At 34.1% G+C, this 23187-nt stretch overlaps 1 protein-coding gene and 1 long non-coding RNA gene across 7 annotated transcripts in view; one reads left to right on the forward strand and one right to left on the reverse strand.

Moving 5' to 3' along the window:
• Positions 1-23187, forward strand: part of PHC3 (polyhomeotic homolog 3) — a 72600-nt gene that overhangs the window by 36023 nt on the left and 13390 nt on the right. For 5 of the 6 annotated variants that reach the window (XM_037525716.2, XM_037525719.2, XM_037525717.2 and 2 more), the window contains 6 exons: positions 2212-2458; positions 5696-6567; positions 6856-6903; positions 11749-11899; positions 15008-15258; positions 17425-17584. In XM_037525716.2, the coding sequence (XP_037381613.1) occupies positions 2212-2458; positions 5696-6567; positions 6856-6903; positions 11749-11899; positions 15008-15258; positions 17425-17584 (1729 nt within the window). The remainder of the gene's footprint in view (positions 1-2211; positions 2459-5695; positions 6568-6855; positions 6904-11748; positions 11900-15007; positions 15259-17424; positions 17585-23187) is intronic. The other variant, XM_037525718.1, reaches the window with a different exon arrangement.
• LOC129146754 (uncharacterized) lies at positions 2153-4247 on the reverse strand. The gene is made up of 3 exons (XR_008553922.1): positions 4198-4247; positions 2938-3085; positions 2153-2505 (listed from the first exon to the last, which is right to left on the reverse strand). It is a non-coding gene; the product is annotated as an uncharacterized LOC129146754 (long non-coding RNA).

Genomic DNA, 23187 nt, shown 5'->3' on the forward strand with positions numbered 1-23187 from the left:
GGCCAAGATGATCATAGGTAATCTAGGCACATTCTAAAATTTATATATGTGTATAAGTGATACAGAGCATGTATTATGTGTCCATATATTTTCTTACAAAATTCTAGAAAATAAAAGGAAAACTAGAAAAAGTAAATTATTTTCTAGAAATGAACTACTGCAGGTCTTAGGATTCATTATGTCAAATCTTTATTTACTGTGAATATACTTTTAATTTGAAGGAAGATTTTCAAGTTTTTCAGATTTTTATAATGCGATCTTTGGCTATGATTTTATATAGTCCTTTTCAGGTCATGCATGGCAGATGTTAAATTTTGCACTGTTTTTCTTTGCTCCTTGAGAAATTTTAATGTGCCTCCACTAAATATTTGTTGAGATTTTTTTTGTTGTTAAATATCAACAGATTTTAATAATAGCTTAAGAAAACTGAAGACTAAATACTTGCCTCCCACAAGCCCTGTGATTATGTATTTCAGAATCATCTATAGAAAATTACCTTAGACTGGAGGTTCTGTTATGTTTGTAGCATTGAACTGTGGGGAGTGTAAAAATGACTTCAGAGATGAAGCCCACCATCCAATATCAGTATTTGCAGATATTATTAATTCTAAAATAAGCTAAACATTTGTCAGTGCTATTTGATCTAAATTCTATGGGAAATGTGTTATAGAGGGTAGGATAAATTATTTCTAACCAGGGACTATGGGGAGTTTTCTTATGGAGTATCAGTGGGATTTTTACTGAAGACGGGTTGGGCTTCAGGGGACAACTTTGAAGAATGGCATTTTAGGCAAGAAAACTTGAAGAAGGGCTCTAAATGAAAGGAAGTACAAGGTACATTGGAGAAGGTTAAGCAAAACAATTTGGCTAGAATATCAGTATTTGTGGATTGGTGTAGTGAGTAGATAGTGGGGCTCAAAGTGGTTTTGGGTGTAGTCTTGGAGGTCTTTGAGTAGCAAATTGAGAAATTTGGATTTTAGCTTATTTTATTTTTGTATTAAATTTCCACAATACAGTGGCTATTACTCCACTTATATGGCTAAGAATAATGAGAACACGCTGTATATGGTCTCACCTAGAAAATTATTTTGGTAGTTTAGAATAGAACTAGTAAAAAACTGACATGAAGTAAGTGGTTGTATCCGTTGTTGGCTGAACATTGCATTTGGTCCTTGAAAGAGAAAATAACAGCTTTTGAGTGTCAGTTTAATGATCTAGTTGTAGAGACAGAACACACTTGAAAATAAAGAACATTCATAAATCATTTGCCTTGTTGCTTTAGAATCTCTTTCATTTCGTTTTTTCTCCCAGACTTCACTACCATAAATGTATACGGTATATTCATTCTCCATAGGCAGTTGGAGAGGGGTTTTCTGTCCTCTCTTTGGAGGTGTTATAATTACTCAGGTGAGAGTAATTGGGCTGATCCTTGCTACCATTCAGACTGGCAGTTTGTTTACAATAGCTGTGGGTATATACGTGAATCTTCACATAAACCATTTCAAGGTCATGTACAAGTCAGTTTTTGATATCTAGTTCTGAGTGTCCTATAACACCACCACCACCAAAATCTTACATTAAAAATGATGTTCATAGAAAAATGCCTTCCATAATTATCACAGTGGGGTAGGTGATGGACTAGTTTTCTTACTTAAAAGAAAATAATTTTTATAAGCTGGTAACTTTTGTTATTTTTTTCTGATCTTTATTAAGACAGCAATTTTGTATTTGCACTCTTAATCATGCATAGTAACTTTTGACAAGTTTATGAGGTACTTGCAACCTTCAGAGAAGGCACCTTGGGCTCTCCCTCTGTAGCTTTGTTTAAATTTTCTCCTTTACCTGGAATGCCCATTTGCTTTCTCTTTCCCTTTGGTTGTGGTCCATATGGAAACCTTAAAATGTAGTACTTTGCAGAGTAATTTCCTTGTATTCATAGTTACTTTGCAATACATATGTATATATATTCCAGTTTCATTTACTTATTGATTCTCAATGTGGTTAAATTGTCACTAAAGATAGGATTACTTAGGATGATACACTTTCCTTTCCTTCCGGATTAATAAATTGTTTCAAGTGTTTGTAGCTTTGCATATGAAAAGTGTAATATAAATGTTATTGTAAATCATTGTTCATTGTTGTTATAGGTAATGATTACCACATCAATTAATACCACATGTTTTATCCTTATTTTTGTTATGTGGTTCTTAGGTTCAGAATTTAACGTTACGCAGCCAGAAGTTGGGTGTATTATCTAGCTCACAGAATGGTCCGCCAAAAAGCACTAGTCAAACTCAGTCATTGACAATTTGTCATAATAAAACAACAGTGGCCAGTTCTAAAACCAGCCAACGAGATCCTTCTCCAGAAAGTAATAAGAAAGGAGAAAGTCCAAGTCTGGAATCGCGAAGCACAGCTGTCACCCGGACGTCAAGTATTCACCAATTAATAGCACCAGGTGGGATGAAACTTTTGTTGAAATTAGTTGCATTATTCATTTTCTTACTAGGCAGAGCAAAACAAAAGATTTTCATTACTTGAAGATGAATGATATCTTTAAAACATTTTAAAATATAAATTTCGTAAGCTAAAAAAAGACCATATCAACATTATAGCTTAAAAAAAGAAATCAAAAGGCTGCAACAGCTGAAACATTATAATGAAGTATATATTTTTTGTCAGTTGACATTTAATTAACATTTTCATTATGCGTAGGCCTCCTATTAAATTAAAAAAAAAAACCAAAACAAAAAACCTTCTACGCTTCTAGCTTAAAAGAAAGGATTTGCCTATAGTTTATTTAATATGCTTAGTGGGACCAACTAAAGCTCTTGTAAAAAAAAAATAAAGCAAATATTTTTCTGTTTAAAGTTGTCATTAGTTGGAAGAATTTATTATTTTCCAAAAATAAGGATTATGCATCATTATTTTCCTTACCATTTGCTTTCTTTCCATTTCTGATTTCATCTCTTTGAGAGGAAGGTGTCAGGGAATCAATTAAATCATTTTCATTCTCATCAACCTTTGAATTCCACTTGTACTCCCCTCTGCTTTCTACAGATAACCTTGCTTCATGGTTCTCATGCTGAAAATGTTGGGGCAATCCAGAGTGAGTTACCTTACCATCTCTTCTACTCATCTCAGAATTTCTCAATGTTGAGCTGTCTTGGTATCTAATAAGTTAAGGAATTATCTGCTTTATTCTTTAAAGTTAGCACTATTTTCTTATCACTGATTGAATCTTTTTTTACCTGCTTCTGGCCTACTCTCATAGTTATTATAGCATCTTTTTTTTCTCCCTCATACTGCATCCTTTCCTTGCTTCTCAAACATATTTAGTTCTCTCTATACTTAATATATCTGCATATGTTTTTATACCAGTATAACTAGTTTATTGAAGGTATGTGTGTGTCATGCACTGGGGTAGGCACATAACATATATTTCATTAGAAAAAATCCTTTGATCCAACCTTTTCAGGTAAGCATCTTTTTTATATCATTTTAGAACTCTGTATTGCTTTTTAGAGATTCAGTTTACATTATTGATGCATACTTTTTATGCATCTAAACCTATAAGTACAAATCTCTTTTCATATTTCCTCTGTCCTAATATTGCCAATATTCTTTGCATCATGCAATCTCAAAATCTTGGGATTGTTTGATTTCCCCTAGTGGGACATCTCTCATCATTCTGAGCTTCTATAGTATTTTAATGCTTTTTCTTTTTATTGTTATTGATATACTTATTGATCTTAACTTTCCTACAATACAGAAAACTCTTTGAGGATAGGATAATGTCAACATTTTACATTTATTAACTCTTAAATCTTTTTTCAGATTTACATTTTTATCTTTCTATCTTGACAACACTAGGTTGTACCTTATATGTCCTTGTCTATAACAGGTGCACAGTATGTTGTAGTAATAGTTGATTTTTGTTTTTTCATTGAATAGTGGACATTATGGCAAAACTTTTCGCATTTGTACTAAGTAGGTATCACTGTTTAGAATTGTTAAATCTGAATATTAGATAAGTGCAGGCTTTGTTATAATGAATAAATAAATAAATCCCTTTATAGTGTAGGTAGGTGTGAGTTCTTTTTTATAAAAATCTTTGTGCTGGATCCTGCTCTCTGTATGGCTTTATCAAAAAAACCATATAGGATTATTGTATTACATTGTCTAGAGTATTCTTACCTTAAACTAACCTCTGGCCAGTGTTGATAGAAAAAGTCAGTGTGGAGCAACAGTTGATCACTGTACTTGGAATGACTTGCTCAGGGAACAAATCCTATGATTTGTCTAGTCCTGAGGTGATTATAATGAATAATAGTAATCATTAGAATTCTCCTTCCAAAAAGAATGCTACTTCAGTGAAAGTTAAGAACTCTTGCAGTGTTAATTCAAGCAAGGAGACCTACTTCTGGATTTTCAGTCCTCCAGAACTCCCAATATCTCATTCTAAGTTCACATTTATTCTTCTCCCTTTCATTGATAGTGTGATAATGTCTTTCTCTAGTGGCCAGTATTATATGTAGGTATGAAAGACATCAATAAACTGAAGCCATCAAACAGTGATGAGACAATTGCAATTCCAAATTTAGATCTTACATGCTATTAACCAAGCTCCACCTTTCAGCATGGAGTTTGTTTCTAGTAGTCATTACCTTAACATTCTGAGATGAAGGATACTTTTTTGCCCTGACTAGATATACTTTAAATATGTATAATTTTCACACGATTCTTGTTTAGAAAGGATTTCCCTAGCTTTTCCCAATGTGTAAACATGCGTCTTTATGTAGAAGAGGCATAATGATGAGGACACTACTTATAACTCAATTTTGCTTGTGCTTACATATATTACCCTTATTGTGAGTGACTTCTCTGGAGAAAACAGATACTGTGACTTATAGGTTACTGTGGTTTTGGCCTTTTTATTTTGTGGGGGAGGAAAGTAAAACATTATTTAGGTAGCGTGGACTTTTGTTTACCATATTCTCTCTGCAAACATAGTTAGTGCCCTCTGAAATTTAGCTGGTCCCTGAAATTTCATTTCTTAGTTAACAGTGATTTTTAGTCACGCTGTGACTAAACACACTAACATGTGTTTTGGTTAACTAAATTATATTAGTGTTTTATACAAAATCTTTTCTCTTCTTGGGTCAAAATAATAGCAATTCTTCATATGCGGGAAGATGTATAGGTAATTACTTTGACTATTAGTTGGAATAATGTATAGACAGAAAATGAAAAGGATCAGGCCTTTATTTTGTGAATTATGATAAAAGCATTTTTATGATTTTGAAGTTATCTTTTATATGTTATACTTATTCAGCGATACTACTTATTTTTGCAGAATGCTTTGAAGTGGATAAAACTTTATAAAAGTTAATGTCAGTATTCTCATGACCTATAAAATTTAATAAGAATTAATTGTATAGATTCAGATTTATGAACCAATTCTTCTAGGCAGTTTTTGGGGAGAATTGGCCACTGTAGAGCTTATTTTATAAAATACAGGTTTCAAAGAAAAGTTGTTATTCATTAAGTTTGCAATTCATTTTTAACTTACAAACTTATAATCAATTTCTGATAATTATGATCTGATGTGAAAGTTTTCCTCCTTCAGGTTAATTTTTAAAATTCTATATTATTTTTCAAATAGATACTAATTGTCATTTTTTTCCTCTCACAGCTTCATATCCTCCAATTCAGCCTCATCCTCTAATAAAACATCAGCAGATTCCTCTTCATTCACCACCTCCCAAGGTTTCCCATCATCAACTGATATTACAACAGCAGCAACAGCAAATTCAGCCAATCACACTTCAAAATTCAACTCAAGACCCACCCCCATCCCAGCACTGTTTACCACTCCAAAACCATGGCCTTCCTGCAACTCCCAGTAATGCCCAGTCACAGCACTGTTCACCAATTCAGAGTCATCCCCCTTCTTTGACAATGTCTCCTAACCAGTCTCAGTCAGCACAGCAATCTGTAGTGGTATCTCCTCCGCCACCTCATTCACCTAGTCAGTCTCCTACTATAATTATTCATCCACAAGCGCTTATTCAGCCACACCCTCTTGTGTCATCAGCTCTCCAGACAGGGCCAAACTTGCAGCAGTCCACTGCTAATCAGGTGCAGCCTTCAGCACAGCTGAATCTTCCATCCCATCTTCCACTTCCCACTTCCCCTGTTGTGCACATTGGCCCAGTTCAGCAGTCCACTTTAGTGTCTCCAGGTCAGCAGATTGTTTCTCCAACATCACACCAGCAATATTCAACTCTGCAATCCTCTCCAATCCCAATTGCCACCTCTCCACAATTGTCAGCATCTCCTCCAGCTCAAATTCCACCACTACCCCTGCAGTCTATGCAGTCTTTACAAGTGCAGCCTGAAATTCTGTCCCAGGGCCAGGTTTTGGTACAGAATGCTCTGGTTTCAGAAGAGGAGCTTCCAGCTGCAGAAGCTTTGGTCCAGTTGCCATTTCAGACTCTTCCTCCTCCACAGACTGTTGCTGTAAACCTACAAGTACAGCCACCAGCACCTGTTGATCCACCAGTGGTAAGCCCTTGGAAGCTCTTTGACTTTCTTGCTGAACTGAAAGTAAAAACTATTTTCTCCCACATTCTATCATTAGATCTAAATGCCTATGAATTTGAAAAAAAAAATGAAATTTTCACCTGTCAATGTGTGACAGACATGCTGTATGGGGACAAAAAAGTTGCCATTTGTTGTAGTATGGTTGCATGCTTGATAATTTTGTGGTGGTATTAAAGTCCCTCGTTAATTTTATTACTATTTAAACAAATCCATCTGCTATCTTTACAGAGTTGATTTTTTTTCCCCAAGGGAATGCATTTGAACCAGTGTCATCTGCACAAAGTTTTTTCTCTTAAGGTGATTATCCTTCATAGATCCCTTCTGTTGGCTTGTGTGTTCTTAAACGTATGGTTTATCTAGATAACCTTTTTGGTTGTATGCATTCTGAAGTCCTGGGCCTTTAGGAGCTTCTGTTTTAAGCTGGAGGCATGCTTGTAAGATGTAATTTTTTAGTAAAATTTATTCTACAAAAAAGTTCAACTTTGCAAAAGATACTAACTGTAGACCATTTTTTAGGATGATTAGACTTGAATTTTTAAATTTTTACTGAAGGAAAATGCGTACCTAATATAGTTCTCATTTAAAACTTGAAGGCTCAGTGGATGGATTTAATACTGATGATTAAAATTTCATTGGGTGAGTGAGTATTTTGAATAATTGGTGAAATTTATCAGAATAAATGTAAAAATCATATATATTGCCTTGAAAGGAAAATTATCTTAATTTTTTTAAACATTCTCTAAAGGATTTCCTTAAATTTATAAAATAATTTACAAAAATATTGAAATGAAGTTTCTAAATATTTAGTCAGAATGATCAAATTCATAATTTATAATTGAGGAAAAAACTTTCCCAAAGGAGGTTTTATATCAAACCTTACTGAAGAGACTTGATCATGTAAAGACTAGCCATTAGCTCAGAAAGGAAAGGGTTTCAAAGTCTGTTCCTCAACTGGAGGAACAGTTTAGATTCTTTATTCTTGTCATTTTGACTGATCTTAATAGTCATAGAGATTGAATTCTAATTGCGATTCACTTTTTTTATAAACAAAACATGGCAGAAAGAACAATGGACATGTAGAAATAAGTTTGTTATTCAGTTTTCATGTCTATTTTTTAAATAAATTTTTGAAGAGTTTAAAAAATCAAATTTGGGGCCTCTCCAGGTGGCGCAGCGGTTGAGCGCTGGGTTGCGAGGCTGCCCGCAGCCTCTGCAGCACCAGTTCGATCCCTGGCCACCGGTGAGGGTCCCACCAAAAAAAAAAAAAAAAAAAAAATCAAATTTGAAGACTTTAAAAAAAAATTAAATTTAGATTTATGTTTTCACTTTCTAGTTCTGTGAATTCATTTTTAACAACTGAAAATTAAAATTTTTCTATATGCCTTAAATTTTTTTTTAAAGATTTATTTATTTATAAAAGAACCGGGGTACAGGCTAGATGCGCGGGAGGGTGAGAGGATTCACCAGGGGTAGAGCGGGGAACAGAACAGGCAGACGACCCAAATACAGTGCTGAGGGGAGCAGCAGGCGCAACAGGAGAGGTCTGCCATGTGATGTGGGACCCTTGCTAGCTGGCCGGTATTGAACCTGCGCTGCAGAGGCTGCGTACAGCTTCACAGCTCGGCTCTCAACCGCCTCTGCCACCATGGGAGGCCCATGCCTTAAATTTTTTTTAATAGTTTTTGTTAGAAAAACTTCGAAGGAACTTTTTTGTATAGAAATACCACAAATATAGGGCCTCCCTGGTGGCACAGCGGTTGAGCAATGGGTTGCGAAGCTGCCCGTATCCTCTGCAGTGCTGTTTTGATCCCCGGCTGCTGGGCAAGGGTCCCACATGGCGCGCAGACCTCTCCCACCGCCCGCTGCTCCCCTCAGCAGTGTATTTCATCACTCTGCCTGTTCTGCTCCCTGCTCTGGCTCTGGTGAATTCTCTCACCCTCCTGCACTTCTGACTGTGCTCAGTGCTTGTATAAATAAATAAAATCTTAAAAAAAAAAAAAAGGAAATACCACAAATATAGTAGTAATAGCTTAGTTAAACCTAAGAATACATTTAAGATTATCCTTCCTCATTTCTTTAAAATTAAAAAAAAATTGTAATTTTTATAGAGTACAATGTTTTTTTTTTTTAATCTTTCTCTATTAAATTACTATTTTTTTCTATTACCTTTGCTTAAAGGTATTTTTTAAAACCATAACATATTTCTTACTGAATTGTGCTTTGCTGGTTGTTTCAAATATTTAAATAGATATATTACTTCTTAAGAGATGTGAGATTTTGAAAGGCAAGGGTGAATTAGCAAAGTAAAATCAATGTTTCATAAAGGCTATATTTATAAATGAACTAAGATTTTGCATTGACATTTGGATATGAAAAGTAAGATATATAGTAAAAATAGATAATTTTGAACTAATAAATATTCCTCAATTTAGGAGCAGGAGACAAATGTGATAAATGTACTTTATTGAGATCATTGCTAGTGTTAGAGTAGTAGTTACGAGCTAGACAGAAACTGTCATATATAGTTTCCTAATGATCTTTTGAGCAATACCTCCACTTCCCTTTATTTAGTATTTGAGTTGTTACACTTAGATATTTTTGAACTGGTGGTGCTAGAAGTCTGTGACAGATGTTTTTACCTGCTTTTTATTCAGTAACTTATTTTGCCTTTACGTGGCAGATTTAGAACAAAGTAAGGTATACTTTAGATTAAATAGAAAGAATGAAAAGTATTTTATAATCATTTTGATGGATTCTTTTTAAAAATCAGAAATCTACATATGATCAGACTTTCTTTCCTTACTATAATAGGTATTTGAAAAACTGGTGATGTCATTAATATGAAAGAGCACTTCAATATTTTAAGGAAAGATAATGGTCTTTGTAAGAAAAATATTATCTAATAAAGGAATGGTACATAGATACAGTTGTACTGGTTGATAAAACCATATTTATCTAATTATGTTTGAATCATAATATGTTTGAATCCCTCTGTAGCAGATGTCCCTTACTAGGAGGTTGCTTCCCCAGGACATTTTTTTAGCTGACTTTCCATGTATTGGGCATAATCATCATTTAAAAAAAATAGAAGTAGAGATTATCAGATATCTTTTGCAAATGACTGTTTTCATTTCTGAGGATCCATACAAGGCAAGGGATCTTTTTATGAAATAGGCTTCTAGGTGCAGGGTTATGAGCAAATAACTTTTAAAACCTTAGCTGATTTATACCACAGTTCTAGGTATTATTATTATTATTTTTTAAAGATTTATTTATTTATGCATACAAGAACTGGCGTACAGGCCAGAAGTGAGGGGGCCGGTGAGAGGATTCACCAGAGACAGAGTGGGAAGCAGAGCAGGCAGATCTACTGAAATACAGGGGTGAGTCAGGAGAGGTCTGCTGCGCCATGTGGGTCACCTCCCTGGCCAGGGATTGAATTCATACTGCAGTGGCTGCAGATCGCTTCATAGTGCTGACGCTTAACCTCTTGCACCACCAGGGAGGCCCTCTAGGTATTATTTAGTATAAAATTATGAGAAACAATAGCATTTTTACATTTTTAAAAAGTAAAAAGATATTTTGCTTTCGGTAGAGGCTTAGAAAATAAGATTTTCATTTTTCCCTTAAGTTTTAGATATGCCTTTGTGGACAAAATTTTAAAGTCCTTTTTTTTATTAATACATGGTTTATGCTGGTTTCAGAAGTTTTGATCATTTTTTAAAATTTTTATAGACTTCAAATCAACGTTCCCAAATAATTTCATTAAAAATACACAGAATGGGGGCCTCCCTGGTGGTACAAGGGGTTAAGACGCAACCTATGAAGCTACCCACAGCCACTGCAGCACGAATTTGATCCCTGGCCAGGGAGCAACCCACATGGTGCAGCAGACCTCTCCTGACTTGCCCACTGCTCCCCTCAGTGGTGTACTTCGTGAATCTGCCTTTTCTATTCCCCGCTCTTTCTCATGAATCCTCTCACCCCCCACACCACTGGCCTATACCCTAGTTCTTGTATGCATAAATAAATAAATCTTTAAAAAAATAATAAAAATACACATAATTTTCAATATCACTTAAAGGTTTTTGTGACTAGTGAAAGATTTTTTAACCGTTAGAAAGTATTAAATAGCTTGGGCAAGTAATACTAAAATCTCGCAACCTTTGTAAATTTAAGTAGTAAGTTTTATACATAAAAGAAGGGAGGTGAACAGCTTTGTGGCTTTGTTTTTAGTTAACCTATCATCTTTCAAAAAAAATGGCTAAATAAATAATAATAAATGAAAATACCTATGCAGTCTCTAGAAGTGAACTTTGAAAATTTAGCCTTAATTTTAATGAAACATTTAACACCTAACTCATTTTTAGTTATGTAGTTGCTTCTCAGAGTACATTCAAGTTGATATTTTCTTAAGTATAATCTGTGCCATCAGATGAACAAGGTAAAGATTTAAAAACTTTCTCCTCTAAGTAATGAACAGTTCAAAGGTCTTAAAATGTTGTGTGTGTATGTATTATTTCAAGAACACATTTTCTGCTTACCCAATATTAGCTTATAAAAATTTGTGAGATGCTTGAATAAATCAGAAGATGAAAAAATATGTAATTGCATATATACTCAGATACTACTTTTCATAATTTAATCTTTGACACAAACATAATAAATAAGAGCCTGGGTGTATCATTCTTTGATAGTACATTTCCTGATATACTATGTGTTATTTTGGAGAGTTACTTAGTGTGCTTGTGTCAAATAGTTGCATTTATTTTGATTTATGACAGAAATTAATAGAAACAGTAGTAAATTCCTAAAACAATTGAGCGTACAAAATCATAACTTTTAAAACATCCTTAAAATTAAAAATTTCTTGATCCTTTGGAAACCTTAGTGATTTCTTGACCCTTTGGAAACCTTAGTGATTAGTTGCCTACATAGTGATCCACAATGTGTTTAGTGAAATATTGTCAAGTATGATGACAAACTTCATCTGAGTGATTTTAAAGTTTTCCTTTCAATTTGTCAAATAGCCATTTTGCCTTGTTTTTAAATTTAAAACTTTTAGAATTGATATTTAAAATTTAGAATGCCTCACCAAGGGGAGTTTTAGAAACACTTTCAGGCAGTGTTTTGTTGTTGCAGGTTTATCAAGTAGAAGATGTGTGTGAAGAAGAAATGCCAGAAGAATCAGATGAATGTGTCCGGATGGATCGGACCCCACCACCACCCACATTGTCCCCAGCAGCTATAACTGTGGGGAGAGAAGATTTAACCTCTGAACATCCTTTGTTAGGTGAGGAAATACAAAAAATTGGGGAAATTTTTTAGTAGATAAATGTTAGTAATGGGAAAAGTTTTTTTTTCCAGTAGTGACTGCATTAAATGAATTTTTGTGTAATTAATTGCAACAGAACATAGATTAGAATACAATTTTTTTTTTGATGTGCAACAGTTAGGACTATTGATGAGGAAATGTTCAAATGAAAAATATTTTAGCCTTACAGTTTTTTTTACAGTGGTTTGTACACAATTATTTCATATGCCCTGAGTCTCATGTCATTTGTTTTCTACCTTAAAAATTAAAATAAATTCAAGCCCCATCTAAAGATTTCAATTATATTTCCTAAAATCACAAAACACTCTAAATCATAGGTCACATTTCATAATCCTTTGTGATCCAGCCTGAGTAAATGCTTATAATGAAAGTGTTCTTTCCCACATGGTACTTAAATTAAACCTCAATAATTCAGACATGGATTAAAAAATAATCTTGAGTTTAAGCATTCAAGTTCTTACTACTTCAGTGCTATTTATGTATTCAAGCTACTCTTCTTTTTTTTTTAATTATTTATTTTTATACAAGAGCTGGGGTACAGGCCAGAGACACGGGAGGGTGAGAGGATTCACCAGAGACAGAGTAGGGAGCAGAACAGGCAGATAGACCGAAGGCACTGCTGAGGGGAGCAGCGGGTGAGACGGGAGGTCTGCTGCGCCATGTGGGATTCTCGCCCCACCAGCTGGGATCGAACCCACACTGCAGAGGCTGCAGACAGCTTCACAGCGCAGCGCTCAACCCACTGAGCCTCTGGGGAGGCCCTCAAGCTACTCTTCTATATGTGCCTCTTCACAGTATTAAAATGACTGAATCCTACATGTTTTACTAAGTCATTAATATGTCCCATAGTTATGTATATGGGTCCTAACGAGATATATTTTGTTAATTGTTTTTTTAAAATATGAATATTTTATTTAGATTAGGGATTGGCAAACTATAGCTCACACTTCAAACCTTTCCTGCTGCCTGTTATTGTATGGCGCATAAGCTAAGGATGGTTTTTAAACTTTTAAATGATTTGAAAAGTCAAAAGTACAGTAATATATGTCATGTGAAAATTATGAGAAATAATTTCATTCTCTGTAAATAAAGTTCTGTGGAACATAGCCATGTTCATTTGCTTAAATATTACTATTACTACTTTCCTGCTACAACAGTGAAGATGAATACTTGCAGAGACCGTATGATCCTTTACAGAAAGCTTAATGACCCCTGATCAAGATAATATTAATCTTGCTTCGGGCTTCATTGTAAATATTCTGTTCTAGTCAATATCTCATGATTCTTGTGGTTATTTTCAGTTAGGGAAAACCACTATAATAGGCATGGAAACAAATTGTAATGGGACACCGACCTTATCTGTTACTTATGCAACCCCTTGCCTCTTTTTTCTTTAGCATGCCACATCTCTACTCCTACCCTTTTTTTCCACTTTTTATTCCCATACTAATGTGATGCCAATAACAATGTGAGTCTTTGGAAAGCATTAAAAGGGTAAATCAGTTTTCTTCCAACTTTTCCCCTTCCTGAATAATAGAAAATATGTAGTCAAGAAAATATTTAAGACAAGTTTAATATTATTACCTTTGTTTATTCAAAATAATACTTCAAAAGATAGGTTCAGAGAAATCTATAGTATCGAATATTTATGATTTCTGTATTGCACATTTCTTGGAGATTAGGCAGAAATACAAGTATGCTTACATGTATATGTATAACCTTGCATTGTGATTGTAATTACTGATGGCCAAAGAAAATTGAAACATTTTTGAAGTATGGGAACACAAAAATATCCTTTCCCCCTCCTCAGAAATGTAGTCTGAGATTTTGTGGCGCATAACCCTCTAGCTAAATTTTCTAAGTACAGTGTTGACTTTTGACACTTCTTATAATTTGCTTCATATTATTACTCTTCTGTAGTATATGAGCAGGAAAAGCCAGCATAGATTTGTTTTGTTTTGTTTTGTTTTTTTAAGTATAACTCATCAAATCCCATTGACAGCTCAGCTGATAGAGCAGAGGACTACAGTTAATTCTTGATAAGAATAACTCATCAAATCATAAAATAAACTAACCTGCAAAACCAGAGGGACTTTTAAAAAATATTTATTTTTAAATTATTAATTGATCTTTTGGTATTATTTTTAGTGTGGTAACAGTGGTTTATAACATTGTATGTCGGCTCATATCTCTTCAGATGTACATTACACCACCATGTCTACCACCAAAGCAACCATAATCCTCTACCATATTCTGTTGAGCTCCTACCCTCGTCTCTCCTCATCCTCCCCCTCTGGAGGAGGGGATGGATCTAGGGGATGGATCTAGTCATGGATCTAGGGTTTGTTTTGGTTTAGTTTTTCTTTTCCTTTCTTTTGTTTCTCTCTAGTCCACATGAATGAAAGCATCTGGTTTTTGTCCTTTCTCCTTCTGACTTATTCCACTTCCATTCATGTTGTCATAAATAGCAAGATTTTATCTCGTAATAGTTGAGTAGCAATCATTCCATTGTGTACAGTATCACCTCATCTCAATCCACTCATCTGTTGTTGGGCACTCAGATTATTTCCATAACTTGTGTATATGTACTAATCTTCATGATCCATTTATCTGTTTTGGGGCATTTAAGTTGTTTCCATATGTTGGATAGTTTAAATAATGCTGCAATTTAAGCAGGTTTCCAAAGTATGTTTTCCTCCATAACATTTATCAACAGAAACATAGGGAATGTAATATTTGTGTAACTTAAAAATTAAAAGATACAAGCAACCATTTTAGTATCTGTTCTTAAATTGACATTGAAAAGTATTTATATGCCTTATGGGACAGTTCTTTTTAATCAAACAAAGTTGGAACAATAACTTTGAGCCAGTTGCTCCATTCTTTTGTAAAGTGGGGATAATAGTGGATTCTATGTCGTAAGGTTATTGTGCAGGTCAAGATAATAAATCCAAAATTCTTAAAGTGTTTTTTTAAAGCACCACATATTGTTATTGTTTATTGTTATTCTTTTATATTTGCCTGGGTAGAATGCAATAGATTAAAAAAAAGTGACTTTTTTTCCAGAGCAAGTGGAATTACCTGCTGTGGCATCAGTCAGTGCTTCGGTAATTAAATCTCCATCAGATCCTTCACATGTTTCTGTTCCCCCTCCTCCACTCTTACTGCCAGCTGCAACTACAAGGAGTAATAATACATCTATGCCCGGTAGCATTCCCAATATAGAAAACAAACCTCCACAAGCTATTGTTAAACCACAGATCTTGACCCATGTTATCGAAGGCTTTGTGATTCAGGAGGGACTGGAGCCATTTCCTGTAAGTAACAAACAAATTTGTATTTTTTAAATTATTAATGTGGCATTATTTTAAAATTTAGTTTGTTGTTATTCTCTACTAAAAAGCTTGTAATTTCTTTTCAAAAAAGCTTTCAATCTTTTATCAAGAATTTATCTCTGTCTATATATAGCCTTCATGTGTTTCCAAATATATTTTTAGAATTTTATGCTGACTGTTTAGATAATGTAACAAAGGAAACAATTTCAGGATATAAGGATATCTGTTCTGTAATGTTACAAACATAGTTGGACGTTTATTCCAATGAAATAAATATTTGTATTTTTTCTTTTAAGGGAACTGAAAGAACACCTAAAGTGTATTATTTTGCAAAAATTATGTTTCTTGAATAATGTGTTACTTTGTGAATTTTAAGTTGAGTACAGAAAACAGTAACTTCTAAATGACCTGATACTTCTGAAATTACCCAGTTGATGGCTTATAATTAACAAATAGATTTTCTCATTATTAATTATCACCTTCCATTCAGATTTAACATGCAGTAGTGTTTATCTCAAAATGTGCTATTTCTATCATCAAAATTTATATGCTCATATCTAAAGATGAACATTTTTCATTAGAAAATAAATCAGGGCCTCCCTGGTGGTGCCTGGGGTTAAGACGCTACCTATGAAGCAATTTGCAGCCACTGTGGCATGAGTTCGATCCCCGGCCAGGGAGCTACCCACATGGCACAGCAGGACTCTCCTGACTCACCTGCTCCCCTCAGCAGTGTATTTCAGTCAATCTACTGTTCTGTTCCTCACTCTGTCTCTGATGAATCCTCTCACATCCCCTGCTCCCCCACAGCTCTGGCATGTATCCCTGTTCTTGTATGCATACATAAATAAATATTTAAAAAAAAAAGAAATCAAAAGACAAGTAGCCGAAATCAAAGCCAAAATCAAAACAAGAAAACAAAATAATTTATTTTGAAAAATATTTATCAAGCCTTTGAATCACCTGAATTTTTAGGTTTATGGGCAATGTAGACTGCATTATGATAGTTGGTTGCTATCAATTGCTTTAGTTTTCATTTTATTCTGTGTGTGTTAAACTTAGCTCTCCTTGGAGAATTCTGATATAGTGAGTGGTGGCAGTTTTTCTCTCTGTGCTCCTCAGTGTTTGAACCTGCACACTGACTGTGTTATCTTTGTCAAGCCACTCCACCTTTCTGATCTTTTGCTCATTTGGCAATTGGGGATAATACTTTTACTCTTCGGGTTATTTTGAGTATTAAATGTGCACAAATTATTCTGTTGAACTTTTTTCCACTTTTTCACTATTCATACAGTCCTGAAGGGAATATCTTTGTACATAAATTGAGCATATTTTAAATTATTTTCTTGGCATAAATTCCTAGAAGTAGAGTTTTGGATCACTTTACCTATATTATTCATTAGACTCTTGGCTTATATTGCCAAATTATTTTCTACAAAGTTTATTTAAGTTTATTCATATACCAGAAATACATACCTTTAGCAGCACTGAATATTTTAGATTTTTCAGCAATAGCCTCTATATATTTTACATGAGGCATATTAAATGTTTGAACTGAAATAAAATTTATAAGGGTATGAGTGATTATTCTCCAAGGTTAAATGTACATTTTTAGCAAGGTATTATTCACTATGTGTGCAGATGTTGGAGACATTCTTAAGCAGTTTCACTTTTGCAGATTAACCAAGGGTTCAGTAGTGAATCAGTTATTATTTTTGATTTGAATTGTTTTTTTGCTGGAAACACTTCTAAAATAAGTAATATTCATGTTTTAACCAAATATATATGAACATAGTAAGTATTTTTGTTGTTTTTGATTTTAATGTTAATATTTGAGGGGTTTTCAGTATCTTCTCTATTGTAGAAGAGATTGCTGAATAAGAGTTAGGAAACTTGAGTTCTAGACTGATTCTGCTTTGGTAAAGGAATCACCTAAACACTTCAAACATTAGTTTCCATATCTATAAAATACATGCAATAATGATCCATTCTGAGAAGACTGTAATTTTGTTTCTGCTGACACATGCCAGCAATGCACTATGAAAATTAAATGGAATGAATATATTATTCAAAATGAAGTCCTTTGCCTAAAAAACGTTATTTTGAAAGTATTTTAAAAGATTATTCATTTTATTCTCTTTTTTACAGGTGAGTCGTTCATCTTTGCTAACTGAACAGCCTGTGAAAAAGAGGCCTCTTTTGGATAACCAGGTGATAAATTCTGTGTGTGTTCAGCCAGAGCTACAGAATAATACAAAGCATGCAGATAATTCATCTGACACAGAGATGGAAGATATGATTGCTGAAGGTTTGTGAATTTTATGTAAGATACTTTAAAATTAACTTTGACTTCTTGCTTGAAGCGGGACACAGGTTTTTAAATCTGTACACATTTTCTCTTGGAAGTATTTGCTTTTGTTTTCATATAATGTACTATTTGACTAGAATAGTGGAAACATTAACCAGATTCTTAATGGCTAGATAGTTAAAACAGCAAGATTGGTGTTAATTTGTTTATGTCAATTTAACATGTGAAGGCGTGTTGACGGGAAAGATTCCATTATATTGGATAGTAATTCAGACTTTTAGTATCAAAACAGCCAGTTCTCTGTTTTTTTATTATGAAGACTTAAGTAACAAATGACTGTTTACTGAGTTTGTTTAAAAATTTGGAACTTCTAGGTTGTTTGGTTTTAGATGTTACCATTTTCTTTGTGGTAGTACAGTTATATTCGAAACGTGCTTTTCAGTCAGGAAATAAATTTGTTCAAAGAGAAAAATATCACTAAATCTCCTTAATATAAAAAATTTATTACAGATTTTATTCTAATAGTGAATTTTCCATAAAAGTCAAATTGGTGTACAAAACGATTACAAGAATATAAACAAATAAGGAAAAAAAAGAAAAATGATACTATCTTAATTTTATTTATGCATACCAGAACTGGGATGTAGGCCAGAGGAGCAGAGGGTGAGAGGATTCACCAGAGACAAGTGGGGAGCAGAACAGGTGGACTGACTGAATTACACTGCTGAGGGGAGCAGCAGATGAGACAGTAGAAATCTGCTGCGTCATGTGGATTAGCTACTGGCCAGGGATGGAACTCGTGCTGCCATGGCTGTTGATAGCTTGACAGCGCTAAAAACTTTAACCCCTGTGCCACCTAGAAGGCCCCTCCAAAATGATATTTTATTTTTTACTCTGAACATGACCTAGCATTGGTACAATGCAATTTAGTTGAATAGCATATAGTATAGGTAGGACTCTATGGTACTGCTTTAAATAACATCTGTGTCTAATTAATTATCCTCAGTATATTAGAATAGTTCATGTAAAATTAATTTAGTCACCTTCTAGTTATTTATTGAGCATTTACTGTGTACCTGTAATTTGCTAACTTAAGCAAAATAGCATGCTGGTATGCAAACTAGCTTTTGTCTTTGTCCACAGTTATCCTAAGTATCCTAAAGAAAGGTGCCTCTGTCTTTGTTGTCTTAATTTACGAATTGTTTTAATTTGTTCATCACTGAATATATTACATACTTCCTTAAAACAGAAGAAGGAAAGGGTTAGAGAAAGAGGGAGTATGATGGTAAAATCAGATTTGGCACAGAGTATGGTAGTAACAACAGAGTATTGTGGCAATATAAAATTTGGTTTTTACTGTTTATATTAAATTCTGTTTGATATTTTTGTTTAAAAGACTGTTAACCATGAAAGATTTCAAACATACAGAAAGAACTGTATAATCACCCAGACTGAACATCATCATCATTATCCGATTTCACTTTCTTGCCACACTAGTTTCATCGATCCCCTTTTGTTTTTTTCGTCTCTCCTATGTCCCTTCCCTCTTTCTCTGGCACTTTTCCCCTTCCTTTCTTCTTTACTTCTATTTAAACAAAAAGTCTTGGTTTTCATTTTTATTTAACTGACACATACTAGTTTGCCTTTCTAAAAAAAGGACACTTTCTTAGTAACTGTAATGCCATATCATATAATAATATTAATATTCTTTGGTATCGTCTAGTACTCTATATTCAGATTTCCCAAATTGTTTATAAAATGTGCTTTTTATAGTTATTTTGCTCAAATCAGAATCCAGTGTTTACATTTTGCCTTTTGTTCATATGAGTTTAATTTCACTTATTCCTGAGTACTTGTTTTTGAATACTATTTTAGCTGAGAATATTTTTCTTTTCTTTTTTTTTAATTTAAATTTTATTTTTATATTCCCCATACAATTACAACCCCCTTATTTTGACCCCAAGCCCTCCTTTCCCTGCCCCCCACACCCCCCATAGAGTGTCTCTGGTTCATAGTTGTTTGTTGATTTTGATATTTTCTTTCTTATAGTTATTCTTTGTCCTGGTCTCTTATTTAAATTTTCTAGATTCTTGCTATGAGTGAGACCATCTAGTATTTTTCTTTTTCTTTCTGGCTTATTTCGCTGAGCATGATCCCTTCCAGCTCCATCCATGTTGCTGCAAATTGCATGTGTTTATCTTTTTTGAATGCTGAGTAATATTCCATGGTGTATATGTACCACATCTTCTTGATCCAATCATCTATTTTTGGGCATTTGGGTTGTTTCCAAAGTTTAGCTATTGTAAATAGTGCTGCTATAAACATAGGGGTGCAGGTGCTCTTTGGAATTGATGTTTCTGTGTCCTTTGGGTAAATACCTAGGAGTGGAATTGCTGGATCATATGGAAGCTCTATCTTTAGTAGGTCAAGAAATCTCCACACAGCTCTCCATAGTGGTTGGACCACTTTGCACTTCCACCAGCGTGCAGGAGAGTTCCTTTTTCTCCACAACCTCGCCAACATTTGTTGTTGCTAGTTTTTTTAATATGTACCGTTCTCACTGGTGTAAGATGATATCTCATTGTAGTTTTGATTAGCATTTCCCTGATTACAAGTGATGTTGAACATTTTTTCATATGCCTGTTGGCCATTTGCATTTCTTCTTCAGAGAAGTTTCTTTTTAGCTCTTCTGCCCATTTTTTGACTGAATTAATTTCTTTGTTTTTGTTGAGTCTCATCAGCTGTAGATTTTTGTGATCAGTCCTTTATGTGTGCAAAAATGTTCTCCCAGTCGATGGGGTTTCTCTTTGTTTTTGTTATTGTCTCTTTTGCTGTGCAGAAGCCTGAGAATATTTTTCAAGCTGAAGAATAGTAAAGATAAATATGCCATTTTTTTTTTCTTTCTATATCTATAGAGAGTGTATAAATAAAAATTTTAAGCATATGTAGTATGCCCCCTTGTGTGCACACATTGCAGAAACATGGAAAACTGCTTAGGAAATGTCACAGAATATTTCACGATACTTTTAGGCAAATGACATGAATAAGTGTTTTTAGAAACTGCTGGTCATCTGTAGGATGAATATAGAGATTTGGCATGTAATTGATACCTGTAATCATAGTAGAAAGAGGAAGGAAGGAAGGGATTATTGCCAACAAGGCTAAATTTTATAGGACAAAATATAAAGAAAGGAGAAAGGGAAGATTTAAAGTGATCAAATTTTCATAATGGAGATACATTTGTATAAAATGAAATGTGCCATAAGTTTTAAAACTTCTTAATTAAATTGTATCAATTTAAATAATTGCACTTCAGTGTTTTGGGGAAGTTCTATAGGTAGAAATAGTGAAGTCACTTTTTCAGTGGGTTTTGTTTTACAGTTTAATAAAAAACTTAATAAGTTTTTAAAGAGAAAAACTTAACCTCTTTTTAAAGGATGAACTGTGTTTCCATTTGAACCAAGTTCTGGAAGCAACAGCTCCAACCAATAGGTTGTGATTTATCAAAATAGATGTCTTTTTTTGGTAAATCATCCTGTCTCATTGCCTCTTTCCTTGCTGGTGATCCTCAAGTTATCTCAAAGTCTTCCAGGAAATTAAAATCCTCACATAAAAAAATTGGGGACTTGTACTAATTAGAATGTACATTCAGCCATTCAGTAGAGACCCAGAATTATATTTTATTAAATAAGATAGGTAAATTTTCTATAACAAAAGGTAAGCAATTGAGTACATAAGCTTCCAGTGTCATATGGTTCTGTCATCCCTAGAATGTTCCTCCAAAATAGCTGGTATCATAACTGTATTGTATTCAGTGCTATTGATCAGACATTGACTACATCTAGGGCGGAAACTAGCTATTTTCCTCCATGCATGTATTTTTAGCAAAAACTTAGGATTTTGTTACTATAGAAAGAAAGTGAAGAATGGATATTGAAGAAATTGCATTATTTCTGTCATAGATTTCTGTCTTTATTAGGTAAAACAAGTAGTTTTGTACTTACTTGGTTCTATAATTTTTTATTCACAAATGTGAACAAATAGCCGTGTTAATATTGCCAAATTTGTTAAATTTTGACCAAACAGAATGGGAATTTTTTGAATCTGTTAATGTTTTTCTCTTTATGATGAATAAAATTGATGTTCTATTTTTGTTAATTGTTAACCTTGAAACGCTACCTATTTGAGATTCCCTGTGTCTCACTAGCAAAAGCATTTTCCTTTTTTTTGTGAGGTATTTTAACCTTTAATCAAGTTTTGCATATTGTTCTATTAATAACAAAAGCCTTTGAAATACAGCTTTTGATATAGTCTGGAAATGGAGCAATTTGTCAAAGGGACTCTGGGGCAGTAGTGGTCCAGTGAGAGGTTCTGTGTCTGGTACAGTCTTTTCAAGGTCAGCTCAAGTTACAAGTGTGGCAGAGTAAAAACAGTATTCCTCGAAGTTCTGACATCAGGCCACAGCTTATTGGAAGCCATTTATCAGTAACTGGAAGGAATGATTTTAATTTTACTTTTTTTGAAACTGTTTCTTCCTCATTGCTACTAAGTAGATGGCTTTTGCTTTGAAGGTAGTTTTGAGAATTTCTGTAAAATGATCATTTGTTAGTCTGTAATTTGATCAGTCCCAATAATATTTAGGGCTTCAAATATTATTTCATAGTATTATAGGACAGGGGTAGGGGCACCCCAGAACCTCCGAACCTGCCCGACCTCCCCTTTCCCTGGGGACCAACCTCTTACAATGTGTGTTTTTTGTAGTTTTACTGCCCTACTTGATTAGCACTTTGCCATCTGCTTTGTCCAGTAATGCTGGGATAATGTGAGTCCTTAAACTTATCGAATACACATTATCCTGCCTACATTTCACAGTCCCTTTCTTCACCTTGACCAGTCTTGCTAAATGAATTGTGTGGACAATACATATGTAGCTCACGGCTGAAGCTTCAGTTAGTGAAGTGCCTCTGTTTTTTAACTTGGCTTGGGAATTAATAGTTTTCAGTGAAGTACTTCCGATCACTTCTTAACACATCTTGAAAGTCTGGAAAATAGGAAGTGGAACTGTCACTTTTTTATGCTTGCTACATTTTATATTGGGCCCTCATAAATAAATCTAAATCACTTCTTATTTTAACTTTTAGTTTTTTTTTTAATTTTTTTATACTGTTGACTTACATAGTTTTTAGTATTTTGTAACCATCTCTCTCCCACCCTGGTGGAAGTTACTGTCGCACATACCCAAGGTGCCTATGGTCCATCACCATGGTCCATTTCTCTCCCCACTTTGTTCTCTCCTTTCTCTCTCCTCCCCATTCGAGGTGCCTCAGTTCTATGGGCAATTTTCAAGGGTTAGTTTTTAGTTTGACTTTATCTGACCCTTTGTTTGGTTTCTCTGTATTCCACATATAAGTGATACTATCTGGTATTTGTTTCTCTCTTTCTGGCTTATTTCATTTAGCATAATCTCTTTCAGTTTCATCCATGTTGGTGCAAATGGCATGAGTTTATTTTCTTTGATTGCTGAGTATTATTCCATTGTTATATACCACATTTTTTCATCCATTCGTTTTTTGGGGGGCACTTATGTTGTTTCCATATCATGG

The sequence above is a fragment of the Talpa occidentalis genome, unplaced genomic scaffold (genome assembly GCF_014898055.3).
Source record: "Talpa occidentalis isolate TD23 unplaced genomic scaffold, MPIMG_talOcc4v2.1 talOcc4.4, whole genome shotgun sequence".
NCBI classification, from domain to species: Eukaryota; Metazoa; Chordata; class Mammalia; order Eulipotyphla; family Talpidae; genus Talpa; species Talpa occidentalis.